The sequence below is a fragment of the Papio anubis genome, chromosome 14, assembly GCF_008728515.1.
Source record: "Papio anubis isolate 15944 chromosome 14, Panubis1.0, whole genome shotgun sequence".
Lineage (NCBI taxonomy): Eukaryota > Metazoa > Chordata > Mammalia > Primates > Cercopithecidae > Papio > Papio anubis.
Window position 1 is genome coordinate 56,839,324 of NC_044989.1, and position 15,252 is coordinate 56,854,575.

General features: G+C 35.7%; 1 protein-coding gene across 9 annotated transcripts in view; it reads left to right on the forward strand.

Moving 5' to 3' along the window:
• CCDC85A (coiled-coil domain containing 85A) overlaps positions 1 to 9,092 on the forward strand; it is a 197,532-nt gene extending 188,440 nt beyond the window's left edge. For 5 of the 9 annotated variants that reach the window (XM_017947548.3, XM_017947552.3, XM_017947555.3 and 2 more), the window contains one exon: positions 7,178 to 9,092. In XM_017947548.3, coding sequence (XP_017803037.1) covers positions 7,178 to 7,267 — 90 coding nt within the window. In that variant the 3' untranslated portion in view covers positions 7,268 to 9,092. Of the gene's footprint in view, positions 1 to 2,712; positions 2,812 to 7,177 lie in introns of all 9 variants that reach the window. The other 4 variants (XM_017947545.3, XM_017947549.3, XM_017947553.3 and 1 more) reach the window with 1 other exon arrangement.
• The last annotated feature ends 6,160 nt before the right edge of the window (positions 9,093 to 15,252 follow it).

The window sequence follows — 15,252 nt, forward strand, 5'->3', positions numbered from 1 at the left end:
GGCCATTGACAATGCACTTGGCATTTTCTGTCTTTGTTGGGATAATTCACAAAGTGAGCAACTGAGAGGAATTCCTGGGAAGGCACAGCCAGTGTGAGGGGGCACTGCTTTGCCTCTGGTGGGTATTGGTTTATGGACTGTTGAATAGTCTTGTTCTCTGTGGCAGCACTTGGATGAACTTTAGCATGAATCAGGCACTAGCTATCTGAAAAGCCTTTTAGAAGTAGAAAATGGACCAGAGATTGGCTTTTATCTTGTAGTGTTATAGCATCTGCACACACTCCAACAGCAGCAGCTTGTCCTCCTATTCAAACTGTTTGAAAGCCATTTCAGCCTGTTGCCTTATTAAATGACAATTGTTATTTGAATCAGAGCAGCATAGTGAGTCACACTGAAATCTTTTCCAGATTTCTCAATGCAGCTGTTAGTGTGGCCTAAAAGGAAGGGGAGGTCAAGGAAGAGCTCCTCAGTTTTCTCTGAATTTAGTTCTAATTTACACAATTTTATCTTTGGGAGGCTGAGGTGGGTGGATCATGAGGTCAGGAGTTCGAGACCAGCCTGGCCAACATAGTGAAACCCCGTCTCTACTAAAAATACAAAAAATTAGCCGGGCGTGGTGGTGGGCGCCTGTAATCCCAGCTACTTGGGAGGCTGAGGCAGGAGAATTGCTTGAATCTGGGAGGTAGAGGTTGCAGTGAGCCAAGATTGTGCCACTGCACTCCAGCCTGAGTGACAGTGTGAGACTCCTTCTCAAACAAACAAAATATATACATATATAAAGATATATATATATATTTATGTATATATTTTGAGAGATACATATTTTGAGAGATATATATTTATATATTTGATATATATTTACATATATATTTTGATATATGTATATTTGTCTCCCTCTCTTGATATATATATATATATCAACCAAATGTCGTTGGTTGGCAGATGAGTGATACTGAGCAACTAAAACATCTTTATTAGAAAACTGGGGCCCTTGAATATCAAATGTGTTTGCTTCCATGAGTTAACTGTGTTAGGACACAGAAATATATACAAACATCATTTTTGGGAAATGCATCTTAAAAAGATTTCAATATAAGAAAAAGAAATTGTGGCCACTTGACATGTTTTGTTTTTGAGAGCCAACTATCTAGAGCTGATTTATTTCATGAGATTTGTCTATTCTGAAAAGAATAATTAGTACAGTGGCTCAGTTTCTCACTTTCTGATAGATTTTATAGAAAATGCTAGGCTTTATAAAATCTATGGTCATGGTTTGTGGGGAAATGTAAATCACTGTAAGAAATTAGTACATTTATAATAACACTATATTTTTCTTGTTTTAAAATTTATGATAACTATTCATTGGAACTTTACTTCATTTAGTAAAAATTAACTGATTTGAAGTACACTTCTCTAAGGTGCATTACAAATCAAATTTGTAGGTAAATGAGCTGCTTGCTCAAGGAGCTCTTTATGTTTTCTATGAATATTCACCGAGAACAGTCAGTGATTTTCTCTAAATATGTAAAGAAGGTAAATTAACTGTAATCTGAGGTATCAGGGCTCGGAAGTGGCATTTTTATAATAATAATGGCTAGAAGTTTCAAATTAATGAGAGTAGTTTGTGATTAGATTAATTATTACAGGATTGAACTCTATTTCAATTCAGATAGTGTCTATGAACTTGACCTGAAGGTCCCACTTCATGCTTAAGTCATTTAGTTTGGCTCACTTGGTGTAAATTCTCAGGTAGCATCTTTAGATTTGACCATCAGCATTGACCATGATGACAGTAGAATCAAGTAGCTTAGCAGTGTTGCAGTTGGTGTGGATTCTGTGGGAAATTCTAGGAAGAGCATTAGTTTTTTGTATTACTTCAGCACTTTGATTTATAAACTGATATAGATAAAAACAACACAGAAAGCCAAATTTGTTTTCTCCTTTTATAGTATAAAAAGTACCCACAAGAAAACTTTAGATATTTTTAAAGGAATATTATTTTCAACCTATTTAGGACTAATTTAGAGAAGTGGAAACATAGGGCTCTAAAATTGTTTAAAAGGCATTTTATTCCAAGACATTTTGCTTTCATGAAAAATATTTAAAGTGTTGTTCAAATATTTTCACTATAAGGAGCCAGTACTTCTCTTTGATACTATCAAAGAGCCACCTCCACATGCCTTTTCTCAGGCACTGGGAACATGTCCAGGCAAGAACTGCGAGGTCAGTAGTTCTAATGTGCATATTCCTGGGTTTTGACCAGTTTCACCTGTCGCTATCATCTTTTTTAGTCATCTTTTATGCAGGCCATGTCTACATATCATTTGGACCATTTGGCACATAGTTAATTATATTGGTCATCATTACAGTGGAGCAAGAGTTATTGACTATATCCAAATGGTTGACACAGTGAGGTTATCTTAATGACCAATGTAAATGCATATGCTTATTTTAGACATTAATGAATTCCATTGATTATTAGTGATGCAGTGGATAGCTTTTAATGGCCATTTGAAAATCAAATAGAATAATTTCAAATAGATTTCAGAACAATCAGCTACTTAAAAAGTATGTTGCCATATACTAATCCACTCTGATATGTAGACATGGAGAAAACTAAAGGTTTTACAAAGTGGAGCTCCTTGATGGTTTTATCATAACTAACAAGCTTTTTTCCATGTGAAATTTGCTTTTCTTTTTCAACAAATCCAGGTCTTGGATGTTCAGGAAACTATAGATCGTCAACAGGGTAAAGAGTATGAACATGACCTTAGTGAGACAGAAAAAGCTATAGTCAGAGAAATGTGCAATGTAAGTTTAATGTGCTTTATTGTGTATTCTGTGTTGAAAGCCACATCGTAGCTTAGCTATTGTTTTATGAATATTTTAAAAATGCTAACCAAATGCCTTTACATTTTTATATGAAAATAAAACAAATTTCCCTTGGTTTTATATTCAGTATATTTTATTGTAGTTTTATTAACACAATCATGTTACAAAATATTCAATTTAGAGATGATCAGCCAATTCTGTATTCCAGAAGACTCTACAAACATTTCTAAATACTAAATTTACTGTCTAAAATATGTTTCTAATTTTGATAAAAATAAATGGGTTTCTGTTTTATACTTCTAAGAAGTTTGTTAAAGATCAGTGTTTTAAAACCTATGATAAAGAAAATACAGCCACCTTTAGATTTACTTGTAACTATTCTTGGAAAAAATTGCCACCTTACTAGGTAATTTTGCTTAGTTCTTCATATATCATATATGTGTGTTTCATGTCATGCAAAGTATTATCTTTAGCTTTCAGTTGTTGACCCAAACTCAGAATATAGTAAGGTAAGAAAAACAGATAAGAACCTAAAATATAGTTAGGTGAGGCACAGTGGCTGTCACCTATAATCCCAGCACTTTGGGAAGCTGAAGAGGGAAAAATGCTTTAGCCCAGGAGTTTGAGGCTGCAATGAGCTATGGTCATACCACTCCACTCCAGCCTGGGCAATAGAATGAGACCCTGTCTCAGAAAAGAAAAAAGAGGATAGACAAATAGAAATCTGTCTATGAAGTCAGAGACCACAGGAAAAAAAAAAGATGTTATTTTCATGATGCATATTCAATGCAATCATTAATATGGCTTGGATTTTACTATTAATCCCTGACTAAATTTTAATTTTTTGAGTAATATACGTGGGATGTATCATTTAATCAATAATATAATTTGTGAAGTTTTAAATAGCTAAATGGAATATTGTAGAGGAAGCAAGAAATCATGGTTAAGCACTGATCATATTAAACACTGATTTTAATTGGCTTTACATTATACTTTTATCCTCATATTCTTTTCTCTATCCTATCAGGATGTGAAATTGCTTAGAAATACCCTTCAGCTTTAAATCTATTAGGACCAGATTTTCTCAGACACTTACTCATCTACCTCCTCGAGATGTTTCTGGAATCCAGTAAATGTTACATAAGTTCCCTGGGCATTTTTTATGTGCTAGAATGAGATTTGTAGTCTCTTGCTTGCCTGTGTTGTGGCCGATTTTTCTCTTCCAACTCTTCCTACGTTATTTGTTTTTCTTTCCTGCATATCTATTGTCTGTTTTCAAAAGGTCACTAGTTCTAGATGTCATCTTTCCTAAATGCACCACCATTCACCTTCTGTAGCTTTTCAACCTGTGCTTAAGATTTTCAGTTTGAATATTTCCCGCAGATAAATTTTAAAAAGCAAGCCACATACCTAGGAATGCCTGTTACTTCTCATCTATTGACTGTGGAATGAGAGAGAAAGTTCAGACAATAGGAACTGTTGAACTAGAAGGGGCCATAGAGGTCATTCTCCAGTGTTTGTCCAAAGAATAGTATATGGACCGCCTTCATAATTCAGATCTCTGAGTTTAACATCAGACCTCAGGCAATTCAGATATGAACCCCTGGGTAAGAACCCAAACACTCTAATTCTGTATTTGAAGAAACTAAGATCCAGAAATTAAGTTACTTGCTCAAACTATTTTCTAATGAATAGTGAAGTCAGGAGTACACCAAGATTTCCTTTGAGGACCTTTCCTGAGGAACGAAAAGTGAAAAGCACGTATCTTACAGAGGGGGCCATCTCCATGGTGCTTAATGCCAGAATTTCTGCAAAAAATTCCAGGATTGTTTCTTTCCCTTTCCTTTCCTTCCTTTCAGTTTCTGGACATTAGAAAATTCGTATCTTAGTCTCAATAGAGACCCATTACTGGATTGGATTTTGATTAGTTTTATGTTGATCTTTTTGTTTGCCTGCATTTTCAAAAATGAATTGAAAGGCACCATACAGTATTATTTTTATTTTTTACTATGTAAGATACTTTCAGAAAGCCAAAAGCTTGCCCTCCTTGTTTACCTTTAAAAGTTCTCTAGGAGTATGCTTTCTGTCTGCTTTTGTCTTCGATCCCCAGAATTTGAGGAAAAAATGCAAACAAACCCAAATCTGATTCTTAAGCAATTTTATATATTTGGAAACAATCAAAAAATTTTATTGTCACCGTTATTAATTATATGATCAAAAACACATAGTAAATGCCACAGAATAAAGAAAAATGCAGATTGTAAAAGCAGTTGCATAAATTGTGAAACTAGTGAAAATTATGAAGGCTTGGTTTCTAGTAGAGAAATTATATGCCTTTATAATAATGTCGCAGAAAAATAAAGCTTTCTCATAATATGAGATGGGTTATAAGACTCAGATAGAACTTGGGACGATAGAAGTTTTGCTGTCGTTTCTAGTATTGCTCCTAGAGATAAGATGTTGTTGACATCTACACAGCAAAAAGATTATTATTCATATTACCTTATGTGGGTTAGTATGTAGTTAGCTATTCTCTTCCCAAACGGTGCTACAGAAATTAATATACTGCCCCCTAAGAAATAGTAAATCTGTCTTTTTGTAGTAGTTGTTTTATTTTAGATTTGTCTGTCTGGCTCTTGTAAATTCCCTGAGGACAATTGAAATACTTGATTGGTCATCTCAGTCACAGTCTCAAACACACACCTGTTATGCCTTTTTTAGTTAATAAGTCACTACTCCTGTGTCAACCTTAGTATTGTTGGTTTATTTCAAAGTTCTGCCTTCTTTAAGAGTTTCCTTTCACCACATAGTTATATCTGGGGTAAGCTCATTGCATTCTACATTTCAGTATTTGAAGAGGAGTTGCACTTTTGAGTTGTAATCATCTGGTGCTGGTGTCTGTTACCCTTGTAAGGTCCTTAAGTCTACCCTCTGCTTCTAAACCACACATTCAAAGCATTCTGGATAGATGTAATTATATTTAAGGGCTAGAAAAGGAAAGTCCATAGCATCCTTTGGCTCCTTGATTCAGTGTTTGTCTCGTGTCAATTTATTAAGAAATGAGACTTTCCTAACCCTCTTGTGTATAGCTTGAGCCATCCATTGCTATGTATTAATAATTCCTTTCCAGATATTTAAGAACCCTAACTTCAGCTCCTTTTGAGTACAAGATATTTATCCCATGTATTGGTATATGCTGAAACATTGAGATTAATAGTTTCTTTGGCTTGGAAATGAAGGTAAACAGAACCCTATATTGTGTATTACTATTAATGATATTGGGTTTCCCTGTAGTATCCACTTCTATTTAAAAGCAAAAACAAAACCAAACAAAAGGAATAGTTGTGAATAATTAATGAACAAACTAGTTTTATGTTCATGTTAGAGTATTGTAAAGTTTTGTGCAATCAATCAATCTGATCATAACCCCTTGCGTGAAATAGTCTGGGAGGGTCTGGCTGTTACTGTGCATGTGCACATACATGCATGTGCATGTGTGTGTATTCCAATCAATGTTAGTGTATTGATACATTATTGGCAAATTCAGTAGTTTTACATTTATGCTTACATTATTCTTGGTCTCACCTTTTGTTTCTCTGTGTGGCCCAGCTTCTAACATATTGTAATTGTATCTCTTTCAGTGATTTTGAATTTATTCTTATCATCTTCCTACATTTGGATGCTTTCTGTTTTGGAAATCCGAGAGATCATATTGCTTGGTAGCTAAGATTTGTGACAACTGATGACCCCACTCTGTAGAAAAAGCCAGAGAAATTTACTAGTGGCCCTAAGACTACCACCTCAGGACTTAAATAGCTCAATAACAAAAGCTCCTTCATTTTCCTCAGCGCATTAAATACTGATATCCTTTGTTATGGGTGTATAATATAGGAACCATTATGATCTTGCTAAGGTGTTCTTAATTCTGGCTACACATTAGAATTACTTTTAGGGCTTTTTTAAAAAGCGCAGTCGTCCATGCCTCACTTCTGCCAGTGAAATCAGAATCTTCGAGGATGGGGATTACTGTTTAAGAGCTCCTCAAGTGCTTAGTGTGCAGTCAGAGTTGGGGACCACTTATGTAACTACAGTAAGTTAATATATCATTTTAAAATTTTGACCCTGGTTACTAACAAGGTTTAGTAGTCCCAACTACTAAGTAGTTCTTTTGTTTTAAGAAGCTTGTCATCACATTTTATTTTGTATTTGAACTCATTCATGTGGATATTTTGTCTCTTGTCTTTACTTCATCTTTGCTCCTCTCTTAATTTACCCTTAAGAAACGCAAATCTCCTTGTGGAAGAGGAAAAGTAAGATACTCACTTCATCTTCTGTTTTTTTGAAGGTTGTGTGGAGGAAACTTGGAGATGCTGCAGGTTCGTGTCCTGGAATTAGGCAACATTTGTCAGGAAACCAGTACAAAGGACCAATGTGAGATGCGCTCTTTTTCAAACAGGAGATCACCACTGCCAGAAAGAGATAGAAGACAAGAAGAAGAAAAAGGAAACAGTGGGTTTCCACAAACCTGGACTCATGGAATAACATGGAGTGATTGTACATTGCACATATCTCCCCTCTAAAACCTGTAGTACAACTTCTACCCTCAAGCTGATATTCTGTGTATCTCACCTCAATGTCCACAACAGTCAATCTCAAACAAGATAGCTTTGAAAATCTCAAAAAGAGTAGCTTTGAAAATCACCATTTTGGTACCAGTGTTTTCATTAGAACTAAGTGTTTTTATCCCCAGATATAATATCGTAATTGGGAAATCTGCATAGTTTTAAGAGTCCAGTGGAGCCTCAGTGTTCTGAATAGAGTTGACTCCTTGCACATAATGGTGGGAGTTTTCTACCATGTCATATTGAAGATATGAAGAGGTATTTTCCAGCTTCCCAAGTTTGAGAGTTGGGCATCTACCTCTTATACTTCAGTCAACCAACAAACTACTAATTCCGGATTCATAATTAATTTGGATGCAAGATAAGATTAAGTTTTTGGAGTTTGGTGTTGACTTCTAGGTGCTAAAAAAATACCACGTAAATTCTCCCTACCAGCTAGAAGGGTAGCAAGACTTTGTAGAGTGCTTATCAGAGAGTACCATTGACTTCAATTGATCAATATAAATATATCTTTTTCTTTTCATCTTAATGAGTTTCTCATAAAGACACATCTTGGGGCATACAAGCCTTCATATTCATTCAGTGGATCCATTGATGTTCATATTAACAATTTCAACTAAAAACTAGCAAACATAATTTTTCTAAGTGTTTCGAGTTGTGAGATGTCAATTTCTATAATTTAGTTTCTAGACATGCTGTATATTTAATAAACTTTATGTAAACTTTAAAATATTGCACTGCATTTATGAAAAAAGCTTTCTTTGCCTACTGCAGCAATCTAACATTTTATGAAACTGCCGCATGTCCTTCATTATTGAGGCTAAAAGCTCTTGTTCAGATTCCCTGAGGTTTGAAAAAGAGGTGTGCTAGCTTTGCTTAGTTTATTTCTTATTTTTGGTATACATATACATATATATAATATTAGAATGTGTGTACTGGAAATGCTATGATAGGTATTTTGTGTTTATCCAAATGCAATGATAGTTTCTTGTATGAATGTGCAAGAGGCCTGTGACCGAATGCTACGTTTTTATGGTAGTTTAAGATTATAAAAGTAGAAATGCAACAATTCCCAGTTTTGGGATAGGTTCTACATTTCTGAGATTTGATTCATAGCAGATATTCTCTGTTGTTGTTTTAGATGGGCTCATTACACAATGAGTTAATTGTCACTAGTAGGAGACTGTGAAGGAATTTTGTTATACTTTCAAAAATGTTAACTGTGATGAAAAATCATCCCTCTATTTTCAGAAAATATTTATGTATTAATTTACTATAGAATTATCTCTCTAATTATCATAATTGGGTTACAATTTAAGCTTCCCTTTAAAAATGTTATATTTTAAAATGTTATTACTCTATAAAAGAAAATTGCTTGCTATATTTACACCTTCTTTCCTAGGAAAGCTTTCATCCTTAAATTGTTGTATTCCTATACTCTGAAGACATTTAAAATAAGCTTTTGTGCCTGCAGCAGAGCCTGCAGAAGCTAATACAAGGGACACTGGTCTTTTGACAAAATAAAGTTGTGTAAATTTTGATACTGTATTAAAACTATTTTTTTAAAGTTCTGCATAAAATTGAGTATTAAGTATATGTGTTCATCTTAGCAATGGTAATAAATTATTTAATCTCACAGTGTTTTTGTCTTTTTCAAAATGTCTTTCCTAAATTAAGTCCATTTGTAATAGTCATTACATGTCCTAATGCTCCTGTATGATGGTAGTAATAATAGTAATACAGATGATTCATTATCTTAAACATAAACCAAAGGCATGTTTTAAAATATGCTCATAATGAGGGATTAAATATTCAGATATTCCTCAACTTGCACCATTCTCCATTATAATGGAGTTAAAGCTTTCAAATGATATTTTAAAATATTTAAAAATGTTTCTGTTATAAAATCCTCTTAGTCTGTTAATTTATATAGATTAAAATTAAACTTCATTATTATCTACTTATTTTTAAAACATTAGTCATCAGGAGGAAATATTTTGGAGGGGAAGCACCAAATAAATGGAAAACTTGGCCTCTTTAAGAAACGTATACATTATTGGGAAAGGCATAATAGATACATGTGACTAAGAGATCAATAGGAAAACACACACACAAGTGTGCTCAGAGAACACACATACTTCTTGGATGTCACTAGTAAGATTGTGGAATAAGGCTTTCTACACTTAGTATTAGCCTCAACTTTAAATGACAGAGAAGATGGACAACTAAGTGCCTGAATCTTGCTACTACCTAATACCTTTATCAATCAAAATGAGTGGCACCATTCTCTTATGTGACCAGGTTATTAGTTTATGATCTTATCTTCTCTGGGACAAAGGTTAATGTATCTATCTTGGCAGAATATTTTTACCAGCCTTGAAGCTGCTAGACTGACAATCCGAATCTGAGCTTTTAAATGCATGCCTTTCAAGTTTCAAACTCGTGCTTAAGGCACTGTAGGGAATTCAGATCATCTTATGTAATATCCAGTAAAATAACGACAGTCTAATTGGGATGATTGTTCCTTAGGTCAACGAATATTTAATGAATGCCTATCACTGCCATGTGAGTAAACACAGCTTTGGTTCCTGACTCATAGGGCGGACTACTCTCAAGAAATACATGTAAGAGTAGTATCTGGGATGCTAGCTGGAGCTTTTTGATCCTTGAGATCGAGATAGGATTGCCTCAAACATCCAGTTTCTTGATCTGAGTAAGCAATAGCCAAATGATTTCCACTAATTTCCAGAGTTCACACTCTGTAGTAAGCTTCTTGTTGCCTCATACCACCTCTATAACAGGGGCAACCTGATTTCCCCAGTAGAAACCTTGGTTGGAATCTATTCCTGGAAAGGATCTGCCTACCTCAAGCTGGCTTATCAAGGTAGATGCCCAACAAAGCTCAAGGCACTGCTATGAGGAATTCATATGCTAATATACATTTTTAATTCTTTTCCTTCTAAAGACTAAAAATTATCAACCCTGTTACACAATTACAGACAGTATAGTAGGTTGAACAATAGGAAATTGCCAATATTTGACCACTTTTGGATTATTAAAACAGTAATTTCATACGGTTCAACCTCTCAAGATGAAGAGTTTTCTTGGCGGGAATTATAGAGTGAATACAGTAGAAGTTATAGAAGAGCCATCACATTGGGCTGGAGCTATCTTAAAGATGCTGTATTAAGTGCAGCATTCAATAAAGAACATTTGACTTCAGAGAGGCAGAATTTGGGCCAGCAAGTTCAGCATTTGACTTTATAATTAGCTTTGTGAGTTTGAGCAATTTAACTTCACTGAGACTATTTCCTCACATGCTGTATGGAGATAACATCTATATTGCTGAGTTGTTGTAAGGTTTTTATCGCTGCCTTTATTTTAAAATTCAATGGTCTTGACAGACCATTGAGCCTATGTCAAAGACATAGGATCCCAGACCCCATGGTCTGTTGCAATTTGTACTATTAGACTGGAAGAGAAAAATCACATAAGTGCTGAAGGTCTGTCACTACCAGATAAAGTAATTCTAGCTGTGCAGTTAAATACTGTGAAGTTCTGTTCTTTTTACATCATCCAGGCTACCATAGGCTCTTTTCTGGCCAATCAAAGATGATGATTGTGTGAATGGAGGGGAAATAAAGGACATTGGTCTGATACTCACATATGAACAGTAGGTTTTACAACAAAATCTCTACAACTATTTGATTCTGTATTTGTTTTTCATCTCACCGAGTAAACAAGAAAAAAACTTTCATTTCAAAACGGCAGGATGAGTACCTGCTGCAGCTTCCTTTTCTTGCCTCAAACCTTAAAAATGATTTAAACAGTATTTTGATAAATAAATGCATAACCCCACTAGACCATAAGAAATAATGTGCTCCATGGGCCAGCAGTTATGATGAATTTTGGAAAGAAGGGAGACAAACTATCTGAATGAAGAATGAATCGATAATTCAAAGTACATGACGAAGGGTATTGTTGAAAAAGGAAGATGGCTACAAGGGTGCTCCAAACAAGGAGGAATTGGATACATGCATTGTGTGGTATCCTGGGGTAACTGACAATAGCTAGGCATTTTGATTCCTGCATTTAACTGCTCTCTCCTTGATTCAGGAAGAGAGCAATAAAAATAGATTCATTTTGCTAGAATTCAGCAGAAGATTTTTAAAAGTCTGACAATGAAGGGATATAGAGTCTGCATTTGTAAGTTTCCACAGTGCTTTCTCTCACTCTCTACCTTTGCTCTTCATCCTTCTCTCCTTTTATTTCCTAGTTGTTTTTTAATTGACCTATTTTGTTTATTTATTTCATTTCAATAGCTTTTGGGGAACAAGTGGTGTTCGGTTACATGACTAAGTTCTATAGGTGTGATTTCTAAGATTTTGGTGCACCTATCACCCGAGCGGTGTACACTGTACCCAATGTGTAATCTTTTATCCCTCATCCCCTTCTCCCACTTTCCCCCCAAATCCCCAAAGTCCATTATATCATTCTTACGTCTTTGGGTTCCTCATAGCTTAGTACCCACTTATGTATGAGAACACAGAATGTTTGGTTTTCCATTCCTGAATTACTTCACCTAGAATTATGGTCTCCAACTCCATCCAGGTTGCTGCAAATGCCATTATTTCATTCATATTTATGGCTAAGTAGTATTCCATGGTATGTGCATGTATACATGGGTCATTGGGTATACATGGTGTATACATGGGTCATTGGGTCATTATCATGGAAAGAGGCAGTGACTCTCAGGTGTTGCCACGGCAATGATAAGTTTACATGGCAGACTGGTGGGCATGTCCAATTGGAAAACTGCTTCTGCCCTCCCCTCTTTGTGTATACATACACACCATGGAGTACTACTTAGCCATAAAAAGGAATGAAATAATGGCATTTGCAGCAACCTGGATGGAGTTGGAGACCATCATTCTAAGTGAAGTAACTCAGGATATATATATACACACACACACGTATATTCGTGTGTGTGTATATATGTATGTGTGTGTATATATGTATATGTATATATATGTGTATATATGTGTGTGTGTGTATATGTGTATATATATATAAAATGGCATTTTCAAAAAAATATTTTTGAAAAAGCTGTGATATCAATACATTCAGTAGTTAAAAATGACTGTCATTCCACAGGAGAATTAAGGAAATACTAAGCCATCCGCAATAAAATACTAAGCATCCGCAATAAAAACAGAACAAAAATAAAACAACTCTGCTTTTCCCCCCCTTTTTTTTCATTTGCTGTTGTGAATAAACTTTTCATCTAAAGTTTGGAATAAATATGTCATACACATGTATGTGTGCGTGTGTGTGTATGTGTGTGTACATACATATATATGTGTGTGTGTATATATATACATACACACTTTTTTTAAAGAATTTGCATTTATAGTTAAACAGATTTAGTAACTGAGTTAAAAATATCCAAATAATATATTTCTATAGTGGATAAAGTGAAACATAGTCCTCGTTCTTTTCTAAGATGGCATAACAACCTCTAAAATTTTAGCATGAGGCTTTTATAAAGATACCTCTACACACAATGTACATTGACTTTTTCCTCACCAAGATCCTCTTCAACTTATAACAGGGGGCCCAAATTATTTTATTTGAAGCAAATTTCCTTTTGCTCCCAAAGGGAAGATAGTACAAGTGGAGCCAAGGTATCATGATTAACGCACATGTCTTAATTGGCATTTATATTGGATGAAGTGTATTCAGCTCACAGAGGAAGAAGAAGACTTGAGGAAAGATTTTAAAAACAAAGAATTCAAATTGGATCAGTTTGGTAGTTGGAATTCTAGGCATGCTATCATAGAAAACTGACTCTGATTTTTTTGCATTTGTTCATCTCTTCTGTATTCTTTGCCTTAAAATTACTCTGAAACTCTACTTGTAGCAATTTGGTGTCATTAAGTGACTGAGAGCACTCACCAGTCAGTTCCTTCTTCAATGAAGAGCTCCCAGTGTGTGGATTAATGTACACGTTTTCTGTCCTATATTTTCCTCTCTAATGACCTGAACAATTCGTTAAGGCCCCGCTTAGCAGATGTGAACAGCAACTGTGGTGATTTTGGGCTCACATCATGTGTTGTGCCCTGCTGATGTTGTTCAAGTAATCAGATATTCTGAACATCATACAATTCACTCTAACTTTAAGGATGGAACCCACGGAGAAGAATGCCCAGGATAACTTTGGTAATGGGTGCAATTAGTACCAACTTTGCTTTTGTTTTGAGTCTCTCTTGTCTTTTAAAAAGAATAATCAGACTAGAAAATATAGAACAAACCAATAACAGTTACAGAAAGGTGCCCCAAGGGGTTGAAAAATCACAAGTGGATTCCTAAGAATTTCTATTTTTAGTAGTGGTGTTTGCTTATCTATCCTAAGGCAATGTACTAAATCCACTTACAAGCAGTAAAGCATTTTTATGTATAAAAGTCTTTTTATGTAAAAAGAAACAAATAATGTTTCTTTTTAAAACATCACAAACATGCCAATTCACTAATTAATTGTGATACTCTTGGTTTGTTTTCATTCATATATCATACAACATGTGTTTGAATCTATGTGCCACAAAGTAGTTTAGACACTAGGGTTGACAAAAGCACCCAGTCCCTCTGCTTTTGTACTTTACACACTAGCAGGGAAGATAGGCTTTGAACAAATCATTGCCCATGAGTTGAGTAATATGAAGTAGAAATATAAGGTGTTGTGGAGGTTTATAACAAAATATTTTAGGTTGGGTGTCCCAGTACCAGACTCTCCTCTTGTGCAAGGAAAGTGCTCTCCAGAGAAACCAGAAAGGAAATGGGGGAAGTAGGAAAGGGAAGGGAAGAATCTAAGCAAGAGAAAATTTTTTTTTTTTTTTTTTTTGAGACGGGGTCTCGCTCTGTCACCCAGACTGGAGTGCAGTGGCCAGATCTCAGCTCACTGCAAGCTCCGCCTCCCGGGTTCACGCCATTCTCCTGCCTCAGCCTCCCGAGTAGCTGGGACTACAGGCGCCCGCCACCTCGCCTGGCTAGTTTTTGGTATTTTTTAGTAGAGACGGGGTTTCACCGGGTTCGCCAGGATGGTCTCGATCTCCTGACCTTGTGATCCGCCCGTCTCGGCCTCCCAAAGTGCTGGGATTACAGGCTTGAGCCACCGCGCCCGGCCGAGAAAAATTTTTGGAGGATAGCTTCGGCCTGGAGGATAGCTCTACCTGATACTATAAGGAAACTATGGAGTGTAAATTGCACCTCAGAGTTTGTCCTGAGCAAGTAAGATGGGCTTCATTCTACCATGCTATCTCTTAAGTGTAAAGGACCAAATGAAGAGAAAGGGTGTAGGCATGTGGTTGTGAGAATGTACGGTCCAGACACTTTTGCCTTTCTGCACAAGTGACTCGGTAACCTGAGAGCAGTAGGGCAAAGAAGAGCTGCAGGTGTAGCCCATCAGTGGCAAAATGTATAGAAACTGGGATTAGGGAAAACAGAAATGATAAAGTGGTCTGAGGGGATCTGTGCATAACAGGAGCATTTTCCATTAGTGTCCCTCCTCTTGCGTTGCTCTGATAGTTTGCATCTCATATTAAGTTTACTCTACCCTGCCACAGCTTAATTCATCATAATTTCTTGGAAAATTTTACAAGCATTACTGGGATGAGCTACAACTCTTGTTGCTGCTGTTGATCCCAAGGCCATAACTGATTTTTATAATCCTTCTCCTCTCACCTGTATTAAATGTTTTAGCTTTCGCCGGGCGCGGTGGCTCAAGCCTGTAATCCCAGCACTT